This window comes from Mobula birostris, chromosome 9, assembly GCF_030028105.1.
Source record: "Mobula birostris isolate sMobBir1 chromosome 9, sMobBir1.hap1, whole genome shotgun sequence".
Lineage (NCBI taxonomy): Eukaryota > Metazoa > Chordata > Chondrichthyes > Myliobatiformes > Myliobatidae > Mobula > Mobula birostris.
The window spans coordinates 4,542,835-4,556,802 of NC_092378.1; the positions used below are offsets into that span (position 1 = coordinate 4,542,835).

At 43.2% G+C, this 13,968-nt stretch overlaps 1 protein-coding gene across 1 annotated transcript in view; it reads right to left on the reverse strand.

Annotated features, from left to right (window-relative positions):
* nup37 (nucleoporin 37) overlaps window positions 1-13,968 on the reverse strand; it is a 44,225-nt gene that overhangs the window by 26,687 nt on the left and 3,570 nt on the right. The window contains exons 2-3 of the mRNA XM_072267407.1: window positions 10,814-10,938; window positions 4,571-4,640 (exon numbers count right to left, since the gene is read on the reverse strand). Coding sequence (XP_072123508.1) covers window positions 4,571-4,640; window positions 10,814-10,938 — 195 coding nt within the window. The remainder of the gene's footprint in view (window positions 1-4,570; window positions 4,641-10,813; window positions 10,939-13,968) is intronic.

Sequence of the window (13,968 nt, forward strand, 5' to 3'; positions counted from 1 at the left end):
TTTGAGGGACTTTGGTGCATGTATTTATGGATTCTAGCTACTTTTATTTTGTTGTTTTTGAGCAGTTTGATCAGGGTGATCAATACGGACTGGGGTGCTTCACCGAAAGATGGCCCTGCGTGCAGCCTGCCGTGGGCTAGCAGCACGATGCCAAACTGAACTAAACTGAATACTACTGGACTCCTGGCTTGATGTTTGATGTTCTATGTGTTGTTCACTCACTTTTTGCCTCTTGAGCGATTTGCTCATGGGTGTTTAGATGTTTTGTTGAATGGGTTCCACATTGTTTCTTTGTTTCATGACTGTCTGTGAAAGGACAGAGCTCAGAGTGTATAGAAAACTTGATAATAAATAAATGTACTTTGATTCTTGAATCTTAACTCCTGTTGTGTTCTGCTGAGCATTATGTTGGTGACACTTGGGGGCTGCCCCCAGCACATCCCTAGGTGTGTCGGTTGTTAACAAAAACAACACATTTCTCTGTATGTTTTGATGTACATGTGATAAATAAATCTGAATGTGAATCTGTGGGATTGGCTAGGCTGAACTTACTTCCCTGGCAACTACCCCTGCTCTTTGTAACTTTTATAAATGACTTGGATGACGAAGTGGAAGGTGAATTAGTAAGTTTGCAGATCACACAAAGGTTGACAGCACTATGAATAGCGTAGAAGGTTTACGTAGGCGAGAACAGGACATTGATAGAATGCAGAGCTTGGCTCGGATTGACTTATTCACTTATTGATCACGTGTACAACGAAACATCCTCCAAGAGGCCCACAACCTTGCCGTTGGGTTTGGAGGCCTATATGCCTCAATGACCTGGAGAGTGGTGTCGGCTGGAGTCAGAGTTTGATGCTTTGGCTCTTGGTAGGGTCACCCATGCCAATCAGGTCAAAGGGTACAGGCCAGACTAAGAGTGGTCCACCTCACAAGTCCCATTCCTCTTTCCCACACACACATACAGCCCTATAACACCTCACAAGTCCCATTCCTCTTTCCCTCAGAGTGAGAGAGACACAGACACACACCTCACAGGCCCCGTTCCACCCACCCACACAGCCCTGCAGCACCTCACAAGCCCCATTCCTCTTTCCCACACACACACACAGAGCCCTGCAACACCTCAGATTCCATCTGGGAGACCTCCAACCTGATTTCCTCCCCTTCCCCCTCTCTGCTTTTTCATTCCCCACACTGGCTCCTCTGTCACCTCTCCTGTTCTCCTCACCTGCCTATCACCTCCCGCTGGGTCCCCTCCTCCCTTCCTTTCTCCCATGGCCTACTCTCATCTCCTCTCAGATTCTTCTTCTTCCAACTCTGGCGATCGGCAATCCAACGTAAAAGGTGCATTACCGCCACGGACTGGACTGTGGTGTAGAGTTGGGAATTAAAACCCCTACTAGTTCTTTATCAAATAAAAACTAAATTAATCTAAAAAAAATCCTATAGAATGTAAATAATGAAAGGCAATATTGTGAATTAAATTAAAGTAACTTCCATCACTTAGTAAAGTTTTTAAATGACAACTCTCAGTCGCCAAAGCTAGTAACGCAGCTTGCATTTGATTTCCTTCAGCCTTATGTTTCATATTGTAAGAGACTGTGTTCAACTTTTTCATAATGATGATAAAATCTAGACACCCCAGAGTGATGTTTTCCAACAAGATACAAAGAATAATTAAGCGTAGTATGCCCAGTTCCAAGTCAAATGAATATAATTCCTTCCCTTCTTGTTGTACCCCCTTCTCGCATCAACCCAACAGTGCTATGTATTCTCTAAAGGGGTCTCCCTTTATCCCACAAGTCTTGTCATAATCCCCTAATTCTTAGCCCCACCAACCCCTTAGCTTCTGATTTGCTAAGTGGAATGTCTATACCCACAGATGAACTTTTAACAACTTTCTTAGCCAAACAATCAACCCACTCATTTCCCTCAAAACTCTACATGCAGTGACCCAGAAGTAGACATGTAAACCAATATTTTGAATATGAAATAAAGCTTTAAGAGCTTCTTGCAGTAAATCTGACCTATTGCTAGAACAAAACTGAAAAAGAATCTGAACAAATTACAACTTTGCAAGGTCAAATTTCCTCCACCCACTCTAAATCCAAAATGAACACAACAATTCTGCTGTATATACTGATAAATAGTTAGTAAGGTGTTTCTTTATTGTTATCTGTAATTCAGGCACAAAAACAGCCACACCAGTATCCCTAGTTAAATTATCTTTATCAGTAAAAAATGGTCAATATAGCATAATAATTTTCCTTAATATATTGATGAACTGACAGACTCTCAGACATATCAGCATCCTTAATTTCATTAAATCATGTCATCTAAAATCAACTAAAGTCATTTGAAAAAAAATCACAGTGGGACATATTACATAACCCAGCAAATCCATATTCCCAGCACGATTAAAACCCAGCCACGCAAAACTAAAAACACTCTTTTTGTGATGTTCCCGGCAGTTCCCCAACACACCTTAACCGGGTGATCAAATTAATCCAGTACGTTAACAACAACTTCAACCTCCACAACTGTAAGGGTAACTGTCCCATTTCAACCAGTAAAGCTGAAACAGAAGATGACTTTACTGCACCACAACACAATCTTAAAGCCTCTGCCCGTATCACATCCACACATTTTATATTTGAAGATGAAACTGATCCATTAGCCACACGGCCATAATCAAGAATAGATCTAATTAAACAAATATAATGATCAACAAAGATTTTCATGTAGTACCCCAAGAATACCCACATCAACACCTGGGAATATTTAATGCTCCTTTCTAGTTATCAATTATTTTATGGATACAGTGCTTCCCTGGCAGCTTATTATCCATCCACATGCTGAGAAATCTTACGCTGACACTTGCTCAAGTTCATATCAAGTGCAGTGCTATTAATCCTCTTTGTAAAACACATAACTTGTGTTTTTGCTACTGAAAGCTTAAAACCCCATCTATTTGTCCACTGTTCGACCTCATTAACTAATTGCATCCTATATACAGTTAAATTGAAATTTCTACGTCTAATCCGTAAAGCCCCATTAGCTGCAAAAAGTGATTTACCCACCCCAATATCTATCTCAGAGAAAATATCATTAATCATAATATTAAACAATAAAGGGCTACAAATACTGCCTTGTGGGGTCCCATTCTCTATCTCATAGAATCCCAAATATACTTTACCCACCCTTACCTGCATAGACCATCCAAATAAAAAACTCAGAAAAAAATTAAACAGCCTCCCTCACTCTTTATTCCCATAATTTGATCAAAAGACCTCCCATCCATAACACATCATAAGCTTTTTATATATCAAAAATACTTCTATTACTTCTTTATTTACCTGTGCTTTCCTAATATCATCTTCCAAACATAAAACTAAATCCAACGTCATTCTACCCTTCCGAATTTCGCTCTGATAAAATGCTATATCATCTCTATTTTCCAAAATATAATTTGTACTCCAGGGAGCGCGAAGCGCAGAATCAAATATCGCTGTGATGATTGTACGCTCTAGTATCAATTGTTCGGCGACAATAAAGTAACTGCTCTGTTACCATACGTTCCATAAGTTTACACAAATGGGGCGTGAGTGATATTGATCTATAACTGGAAGGATACAATGGGGGTTTCCCAGGTTTTAGAACAGGAACTAATATTTCCATTTTCCATGAAGAGGGAAGATGGCCTAATCTCCAAATATGATCCAAAAATTTTTTATATTATCTCAAAAGTTGTCAGTCATGTTTAAAAATACAATAGCATACATCATCCTTTCCTGAAGCCGTCTGACCTTTACAATTAATAGCCTTCTTAAATTCATAAAGAAAACTCGACATCGCTAACTACAGCTGGCTTCCAACACATCAGGGTGTTCACTAAGAACCTCACCCCTACATTGTCTAACCTCTTCACTCAAATTATCTTGATTAACCCGATCATATTCCTTCCTCTCCTCTCCAGCCCATTACCTTTTGACCCACCTGACTTTACCTATCCCTTTCCAGCTATCCTCCTTCCCCTCCCCACTCTTTTTATTCTGGTGTCTTCCCACTTCCTTGCCAGTCCTGATGAATGGTAAATATTAACATTATTTTAAGATTAGCTTTACTTGTCACCAGAAGTTCTGGTAATTTCTCCCCTTCCCCTCTTTTTCCATTCCTCTTTCATTTCTTCACTTCTCCTCACCTGCCTATCTCCTCACCCTGGTGCCCCTCCTCCTTCCTTTTCTCCCATGGCCCACTCTCTTCTCCTATCAGATTCCCTCTTCTTCAGCCTTTTACCTCTTCCACCTATCCCCTCCCAGCTTCTTACTAAACACACCCACCTTCCCCTCACCTGGCATCACCCTATCACCTGCCAGTTTATACTCCTTCCCCTCCCCCCACCGTCTCATTCTAGGCTCTTCCCCCTCCCTGTCCAGTCCTGATGAACTGTATCAGGCTGAAACGCAGACTGTTTATTCCCCTCCACAGACTGACCTGCTGGGTTCCTCCAGCAATTTGTACGCGTTATTTCCCCCAACCCAAGGGCAGGCCGCGTCCGGCAGCTCACCTTCCACGTGCTGCCTTTCAGATCAGACGTCAGTAGCCGTAACTTCCTGTCGGCATCTGCTGTGCATAACCTGTGAGGGTCGGAGGAAAAATTATTTTAAACGGTGTTAAAACTACTGTAAATGGAAAATATCATCCAGTTTATTTGTGGGTTGGGGGAGGGGGGAGGTAAACAGGCCCTCCAGCCCATCAACAGTGGCCAGGTAATTCAATTACCCAGTGAATAATCCCTAGGCCCAGAGACTCGAGTTCAAATCCCAACATGAAGGATTTAAATTCAGATTTATAAACTATTAATTTCAACGTCAGAGTCAATTTATTATCAAAATACATAGGTGTCACCAGATATTACCTTGAGATTCATTTTCTTGTAAACATTTACAATAAAAGAAATACCATAGAATTTATGAAAAGCTATACACAAAGACAGCCAAACAACCAATGTGCAAAAGATGACATATTATGGGAAAAAATACAGAGAATAAGAGTTGAAGAGTGCTTGAAAGTGAATCTGTAGGTTGTGGAATCAGTTCAGTGTTGAGGTGAGTAAAGTTATCCACACTGATGGTTCAGTGGAGTCTGGAACATATTGGCCAAGGAGATGATGGAGACAGACACTCACAGATTTAAGAGGGTAGATGTGATGTTACAGCCAGCTGAGCCGTGGCCTGATGGTTGTAGGGTAATAACTGTTCCTGACCCTGGTGGTGTGGGTCCTCGATGATGAATGCTGATTTCTGGTGGCAGTGCTCAATTAAGGGGAGGGCTTTACCCATGACAGACTGGGCTGCTTCCACTACTTTCTGTATATTTTTCCATTCCTGGACATTGGTGTTTCCATACTAGACCATGATGCAACCAGTTAGGACACTCTCCACTGTGCATCTATAGAAATTTGACCAAGTTTAGATGTCATGCCAAACCTAAACAAACGTCTGAGAAAGCAAAGACGGTGTTGTGCCTCCTTCATGATTGCCCTTAGGTGCTGGTCCTAGGACAGATCCTCTGATATGTTAACACCAAGACATTTACAAAATCAAAGAAGAAATGAAAGAAAAAAAGGAATTTGATTTAATAAAGGTGATAGGGAGAAAGCCATTCAGCCCATGATACAGCTTCACCATCCTAGACCAGCGATACCCAACCACCGGGCCGCAAAGCGCATGCTACCGGACCGTGAGGAAACGATATGAGTCAGCTGCACCTTTCCTCATTCCCCATCACGCACTGTTGAACTTGAACATAGGGTTGCCAACAGTCCGTATTTGCCGGGACATCCTGTATATTGAGCTAAATTGGTTTGTCCCATACGGGACTGCCCTTGTCCCGTATTTCCCCCGCTGAGGTAGAGCGTTCCTATGAAACCATTCGTGCTGAAATGGCGTGAAGCGAAGAAGCAATTACCATTAATTTATATGGGAAAAATTTTTGAGCGTTCCCAGACCCAAAAAATAACCCTACCAAATCATACCAAATAACACATAAACCTAAAACAACACGAACATATAGTAAAAGCAGGAATAATATGATAAATACACAGCCTATATAAAGTAGAAATAATGTATGTACAGTATAGTCGGGAAGATTAAGCCAAAACCAATTTGTGGGGAAAAAAAAATCGGCACGTATGCACATGCGCATGTCACATATGCGCACGCAGGTGCCCGCGCAAGGCTTCATGGTCATGGTAGTCTTTCTCCGGGTAAACACAAGTGTCCCGTATTTGACTGCTACTTTTGTCCCTTATTTGGGAGTGAGAAAGTTGGCAACCCTAACTGTAAAAGACATGTTGAGGTGAGTTTAACCCTACTTGAACACCCCACCCCCCCACCCCCGGTCGGCTGGGCCGCAAGAATATTGTCAATATTAAACCAGTCCATGGTGCAAAAGAGGTTGGGGACCCCTGTCCTAGACCACTGCTCAGCTGGCTGTAACTTCACATCTACCACCTTAAATCTGTTAGTCTCTATCTCCATCATCTCCTTGGGCAATGTGTTCCAGACTCCAAACCCCTCTGGGTGAAAACATTCTTCCTCAGCTCCATTAAACCTCTCCTCTCCCCCCTTACATAGAACATTACAGCACAGTACAGGCCCTTCAGCCCACAATGCTGTGCTGACCCTTTAACACAAACTAAGAGCAATCTAACACTTGTCTACTACATAGCCCTCCATTTTTCTTTCATCCATATGACTATCTGACTGTCCCGAATGTATCTGCTTCTAGCACCACCTTGGCAGCACGCTCTACTCACCCACCACCCAGTATAAAAATCCTACCTCTGACACCACCCCCCCACCCCATACTTTCCATTAAAATTATACACGAAGTGCTGGAGGAACTCAGCAGGGCAGGCAGCATCTATGGAAGAGAATAAACAGGCCAAGGTCTTTCTTCAAGACCGATGAAGGGTCTCGGCCCGAAACATCGACTCTCTCTATTCCTCTGCCTGATCTGCTGAGTCCCTGCAGCATTCAGTGTTGCTTCAAGAGGAAGATTATTAATGTGAATCCAAAAATGAGATTTAAGAGCTATAGCTGAACATAGAGCATTACAGCATAGTACAGCCCCTTTGACACATGATGTTGTGCTGTCCTTTTAACCTACACTCTAGGATCAATCTAACCCTTCCCTCCTATGCAGACCACCACTGTTCTATCATCCATGTGCCTAAGAGTTTCTTAAATGTTTCTAATGTTCTTGTCCCTATCACCATCCCCAGCAGTGAGTTCCACCCACCCATCACTCTCTGTGTAAAAGACCCACCTCTGACATCACCAAACCACCCTTCCTCCAAACACTTTAAGTTATGCCCTCTTCTATTAGTCATTTCCACCCTGGGGAAAAGTCTCTGGCTGTGCCCTCTATCTATGCCTCTTATCATCTTGTACACCTCTATCAAGTTGCCGCTCATCCTCCTTCACTCCAAAGAGAAAAGCCTTTGCTCACTCAACCTATCCTCATAAAACATGCTCTCTAATTCAGGCAGCATCCTGTTAAATCTCCTCTGCACCTTCTCCAAAGCTTCCACATCATTCCTATTGTGGAAATGTACTATTCTTGGAGTAGCAAAATGGCATTTTTTTAATCTGTAAAAAAAAAAACAGAACCTGTATTGTATCAGAGTGCTTTGCCACTAATGTTTGTGCAACATCATGCCAATGGAATCAGAGTCCTCAACAATTGCAGACCAGAAGATACATTACTGAAAGAACGCCATGTACACTGATTATTAAACAGATGAACAGAATACATCCTGTCCTTGATCTGGCACAGGTACATACAATTGTATATAAGAGTGACTTTTGCTGTCAGTTTTTTTTTCCAAAGCAATCACCAGCTCTTGTGTATTACTGGTCTTCCCTTGCAGTAAGTAAAATAAACACACTTATGACTGATCCACTCAGAGTTATTTGTATGGGACTTAGCAAGAAGGTGCTCAACACTATAATAAGGTGGCCAGAACTGAACACGAATCTTCAAGGGTGGTCTAAACCAGGTTTTATACGTAGAGCTGCAACATTACCTCACGACCTTATCCGAAATACAAACACTCTAGTTTCAGACACCTCTACGGTGGTTTCTCACTGCCGACCCTGTCAGTAGTGAGTGGAAAATTGGTTTATTTTTGTCACTTGTTGCAAGGTCCAGTGAAAATCTTTGTTCTGCATTCCCTCTTCACAGATCATTTCATTACATCAGTGTATTGAGGTAGTACAAGGGAAGGCATAACAGATTGAGGAATTTATTGCCATAGCTGTGGGGTCTAAGTCATTGGGTATATTTAAAATGGAGGTTAATAGGTTCCTGATTAGTAATGGTGTCAAAGGTTACCAGGAGAAGGCAGGAGAATGGGATTGAGAGGGATAATAAATCAGCCATGATGGAATGGCGAAGTAGACTCAATGGACCGATTAGCCTAATTCTGCTCCTATGTCTTATGGTTTGATTTAGTATTACTGTTTCCAGGTTCCTCTTTGCTGCCCTTCTTACATAAAGCAACATTCACCAACCTCCAGCCTGCCAGCACCTCAGCCTTGGCTAACGATGATACAACCAGTTCTTTCTAGGGTTTCTCTGATCTTTCCTATCTCACTTCCCATGGTGTTTTTGGATACACATGGTCAGGCCCAGGGGATTTGGTAAAATGGTTCATTATTATCACGTGTACGGAGGGACAACGAAAAAATCTGCTTCGCGTGCCGTCCATACAGATCTATTTATCACATGCACATTGAAATGTGCAGTGAAACGCAAAGTTTGCGTTAACGGCTGACGTACTTACGGATGCGCTGGGGCAGCCCGCAAGTGTTGCCATATGTTCTTGTGACAACACAGTGTGTCCTCAATGTTCAGGAGAACACAGAACACAAATGACAGAACAACAACACAAAAATCCCAATCGAACTTCAGGCTTCAATCTTCTGTACTGACCCCAGCATCCACTGATGGCGACAGATGAGGACTCTGAACAGCAGGTCTTGAATGCTGGACTCTCCATTGACTGGGGCCCCAAATTCTAGGCCTCAAACTCACTGATTCGCTGGTCTGCCAGCCAGTCAACCGACCACAGAAGACCCACATCTGTGTCTCTGGCTTTTGAACGTGGAGCAGCAGTCTGGCCTCTAATTCCCCCACCTCCCTGTCTTTAGACCCGATCCTGACCCCCTAATTCCACTCCCTGTCCCCAAATCTTGAAACAAGACAAACTAACGCTGAACATAAACACAAGAAAATCTGCTAATGCTGGAAATCCAAAGCAACAACACACAAAATGCTGAAGGAACTCAGCAGGTCAGGCAGCATCTACGGAAATGAACACAGTCGGCATTTCAGGCCGAGACACTTCTCGGGACTGAGAAGGAAGGGGAAAGATGCCAGAATAAAAAGGAGGGGAGGGGAAGGAGGATAGGAAAAGCCAGGTTGGTGGGAAAGGCCAAGGGTTGGAGAAGAAGGAACCCAACAGGAGAGGAGAGGAGACCATAGGATAAAGGGAAGGAGGAGGGGATCGAGGGGGAAGTAATAGGCAGGTGGGAGGGGGTAATAATTAGAGTTGGAAAATATAAGCGAGGGGGTAAATTTGTTTAAGGAAAGAGAGATCGATATTCATGCCATCAGGTTGGATGCTACCTGATGGAATACAAGATGTTGCTCCTCCACCCTGAGGGTGGCCTTATCGTGGTATGAGGAAGCCATGGACTAACATGTTGGAATGGGAATCAGAATTAAGATGTTTGGCCACCTGGAAGTCTCGCTTGTGGCGGATGATGTGGAGGTGCTCGATGAAGCAGTTCCCCCATTTTCGACAGATCTGGCCCACAACCTTGATGGAGACTGCATTTGGCGCCATTTTGAACAGAATGATCCAATCATTACACAGTGCTTTCAGGTAGTGCAAGGAAGAGCAGAGAGTGGTGTAAGTGAATTGGAAATAGAACATATTGATTTGATGGCACAACAGATGTTATAAAAGGTACATACTGATTGTATTGGATCTCCTGTACGTATATTCTGTGGATTTGAGATTGGAATTGTTTATTGTTATTTTTCAGTGTAATACAGAACAAAATCATGACTCCAGATATGATGCAGCAGGAAAAAGAAATGCAATAAAACACAGTAGAATGTAATATTCCTGCAAAAGATACTTCTATATTTCAGAAAATGTGTAGCTTGGTGGTTGCTGGTTGGGTTGAGTTGGCAATTTACTTGCAAGCACTTCATCACCATCAGTGTGCTGTTTATTGTGCTGCGTCCTCTGAATGCCTGTCTTTATGTACTTGTCAATTAGCTGACTGGTTGTCATTATGATGACGTACCACAATTAATAGTGCACCGACAATTTCCCGTAGTATGGTGTCAAAACGTTTGCAAGTAAGTTGCCAGGATCGGAGAACAACTCAACCCAACGCTCACAACACACTGGAGGAACTCAGCAGGTCGGGCAGCATCCGTGGAAAAGATCGGTCGACGTTTCGGGCCGGAACCCTTCGTCAGGACTGCAGGGTTCCGGCCCGAAACGTTGACCAATCTTTTCCACGGATGCTGCCCGACTTGCTGAGTTCCTCCAGCGTGTTGTGAGTGTTGCTTTGAACCCAGCATCTGCAAATTATTTTGTGTTTACAACTCAACCCAACCATTTCTTTTATAATTTTTTTTGTTTTTTTAATTGAAGTATATTTCAGAAATTAAAAGGAAACCCTGCACTAAAAGGGTTAATGAATAACTAACAACCCCCTCTTACCTTACCAGGGGCGCCAGTGTGTCGGTCTTTGTCTCTGGGCTCCAGGCAATGGCACCCACTCGCACTCCTCTGTAAAAGGTCTGCAAGGTCTTGTACTCCATACCTTTAACTTCCGCATCTTCTTCCTAAAAGGTCAGGATGAAGAGGTTATGATTTTCACATGCCTTGAATAGACAGACAGTTAAAGGTTAGCTTTATTTGTCACACGCACATCGAAACGTAAAGTGAAATGAGTCGTGTGCGTCAAATCAAATCAGATAGGTGTTGCCACACTTCAGGTACCAGCAGCATGCCCACAGCTCACTAATCCTAACCCGTCATGTAGGGGGAAAGCAGAGCACCCAGAAGATACCCAGACGGTCACAGGGAGAACATCCAGACAGTGGAGAGAACTGAACTCCGACTGGTAATTACTGGCACTGTAAATTGTGCCAACCGTTACCCTACTGTGCCAGTTGGTCTTCAAGGAATCAAAAGTTTCTAGGGGACAGGCAGGAGAAGTGCAACCAAAGCAGGGATCTTACTGAGGGGAATGCAGATGTGAGGATCCGTATGACTGACACTTATCAGATTTAATGTTAAGGGTTCAAATCCCAGAGCAGACAAAAGAATCGCGAAGAGACAATGTTTTTAAATAATTAGGCAAGAATAATTTTAACTCCACTCGCCATTCTGACACGCTGACCATGGCCTCCTGTATCACCACAGTGAGGGCACAACTCAGCTGGGAGGAGCAACACCTCATTTCATTCCACCTGTGTAGCCTCCAACCTGATGGCATGAAGGTCGATTTCTCCAACTTTTGGTAATTTCTTCCCCTCCTTTCAGTTTCCACTCCTCATTCTGGTTCCCCTCTCACCACTTCTCTTCTCACCTGCCTATCACCTCCCTCTCATTTCCCTTTCTCCCATGGTCCACTCTCATCTCCCATCAGATTCCTTCTTCTTCAGCCCCTTATCTCTTCCACCAATCACCTCCCAGCTTCTTACTTCAACACCCTACCCACCCACTCAGCGTCCCCCTCACCTAGTCTCACCCATCACCTTCCAGCTCGCGTTCCTCCCCTCCCCCGACCTCCTTATTCCGGCTTCTGCCCTCTTCCGTTCCAGTCCTGATGAAGGGTCTCAGCCCAAAACATCAACTGTTTATTCCCTTCCATGTATACTGCTTGACTTGCCAAGTTCCTCCAGCATTTTCTGTGTGTTGCTCAAGATTTCCAGCGTCTGCAGAATCCCCTGTGTTAGACAAAATGATAGCTATGCTGCGAGGGCCCAGGCGGCCATTTGGCCTTTAAGCAGCTACACCATCTTTTAACAGAAAATACTTTATACTTTATTGTCGCCAAATGATTGATACTAGAACGTACAATCATCACAGCGGTATTTGATTCTGTGCTTCCCGCTCCCTGGATTACAAATATTAAATATTAAAAATATGAAAAAATAGTAAAAATTAGTAAATATAAAAATTTAAATTATAAATCATAAATAGAAAATAGAAAAATGGAAAGTAAAGTAGTGCAAAAAAACCGAGAGGCATGTCCGGATATTTGGAGGGTACGGCCCAGATCCGGGTCAGGATCCATTCAGCAGTTGGAAAGAAGCTGTTCCCAAATCTGGCCGTACGAGTCTTCAAGCTCCTGAGCCTTCTCCTGGAGGGAAGAGGGACGAAAAGTGTGTTGGCTAATTCCCCGTAACCTGCAAACATTTCATCTCCAACTTCCTTAAGAAAATTTCCAGCTCATTCCTCCTGCCCAGATGAAGTGAGGTCAGCTTACCAGCACCCCCGGTGCAAATAGGTATTTTAGAACTCAGAACCTTACAAAACAGGAATGGGCACTTTGGCCCAACTGATCCATGCCAACAAAGAAACTCCATCCAAACCAGGTGTATCTGTCAGTGTTTGACCCATGTCTGTTCACACAGCAGTGGAAATGAATGGTATTTCATGAGAACGGGAACATAAATCTATGAAATGCAGTCTCTTGATGAAAACTTTGCATAAGATCACAAGGCAAAGGAGCAGAATTAGGCCACTCAGCCCATCGCATCTGCTCTGCCATTCCATCATGGCTGATTTATTATCCCTCTCAATCCCATTCTCCTGCCTTCACCCCGTAACCTTTGATGCCCTGACTAATCAAGAACCTATTAACCTCTGCTTTAAATGTACCCAATGATTTGGCCTCCACAGACACCTGTGGTAATGAGCTCCAAAGATTCACCACCTCCGGCTAAAGAAATTCCTCCTCATCCCTGTTCTAAATGGATGTCCCTCAATTTTGAGGCTGTGCCCTCTGGTCCTAAAGGAAACACCCTCTCCACATTCACTCTGTCTAGGCCGTTCGATATGTTTCCACGAGATCCCCCTCACACTTTGCTAGCCTGCAGGCCAGCCTTGGGCAAAGGGAAAAAGCATCTTACACTGCCGTTGGTAGAGACGTATCTCCACCCCGTCACCCTACAGGTTACGACAAGAATTATAACAAAGTCATTTGTACAAAAAAACACTAGTTTTCAGAATGCTTTAAAGAAGCAGCTACACTCGACATCAGAGATAATAAATCTGATTCACTTTCTAAAAAAGTTACTGGCTATCTACTCTATCTCTGCTTCTTGCAATTTCATTAACTTCTATCAGGTCCTCCCTCAATTTCCACTATCATAGAGAAATAGCCAATTTGTCCAATCTTTCCTCATAGTATCTGCCCTCTAATCCAGCAGTCACCCTGATAAACCACCTCCGCACACTCTCCAAAGCCGCCACATCCCTCTCATAGTGGCGTGACCAGAATTGAAGGCAATATACTCAACCAGAATTCAAAGTTCAAAGTGAATGATGTATGCATATGCCACCGTATGGAGATATATTTTCTTGCAGGCATTTTCAGGAAAGTAAGTAAATACAATCGAATTTATGAAAACTATGCATAACAAAGACTGACAAACATCTAATATGCAAGGGAAGACAAATCAGAAGTAATACTCTCTGTAGACTTTCCTGTTCCTGGGCATTGGTGTTTTTATACCATTCTGTGACGCAGCTACCCAGAAAACTCTCCACCGAGCTTCAGTGGAAGTCTTATCAAGGTTTTAGATGGCATGCTGAATCTGCGTAAATTTCTAAAAAAGTAGAGATGATGCTGTTGTCCCTTT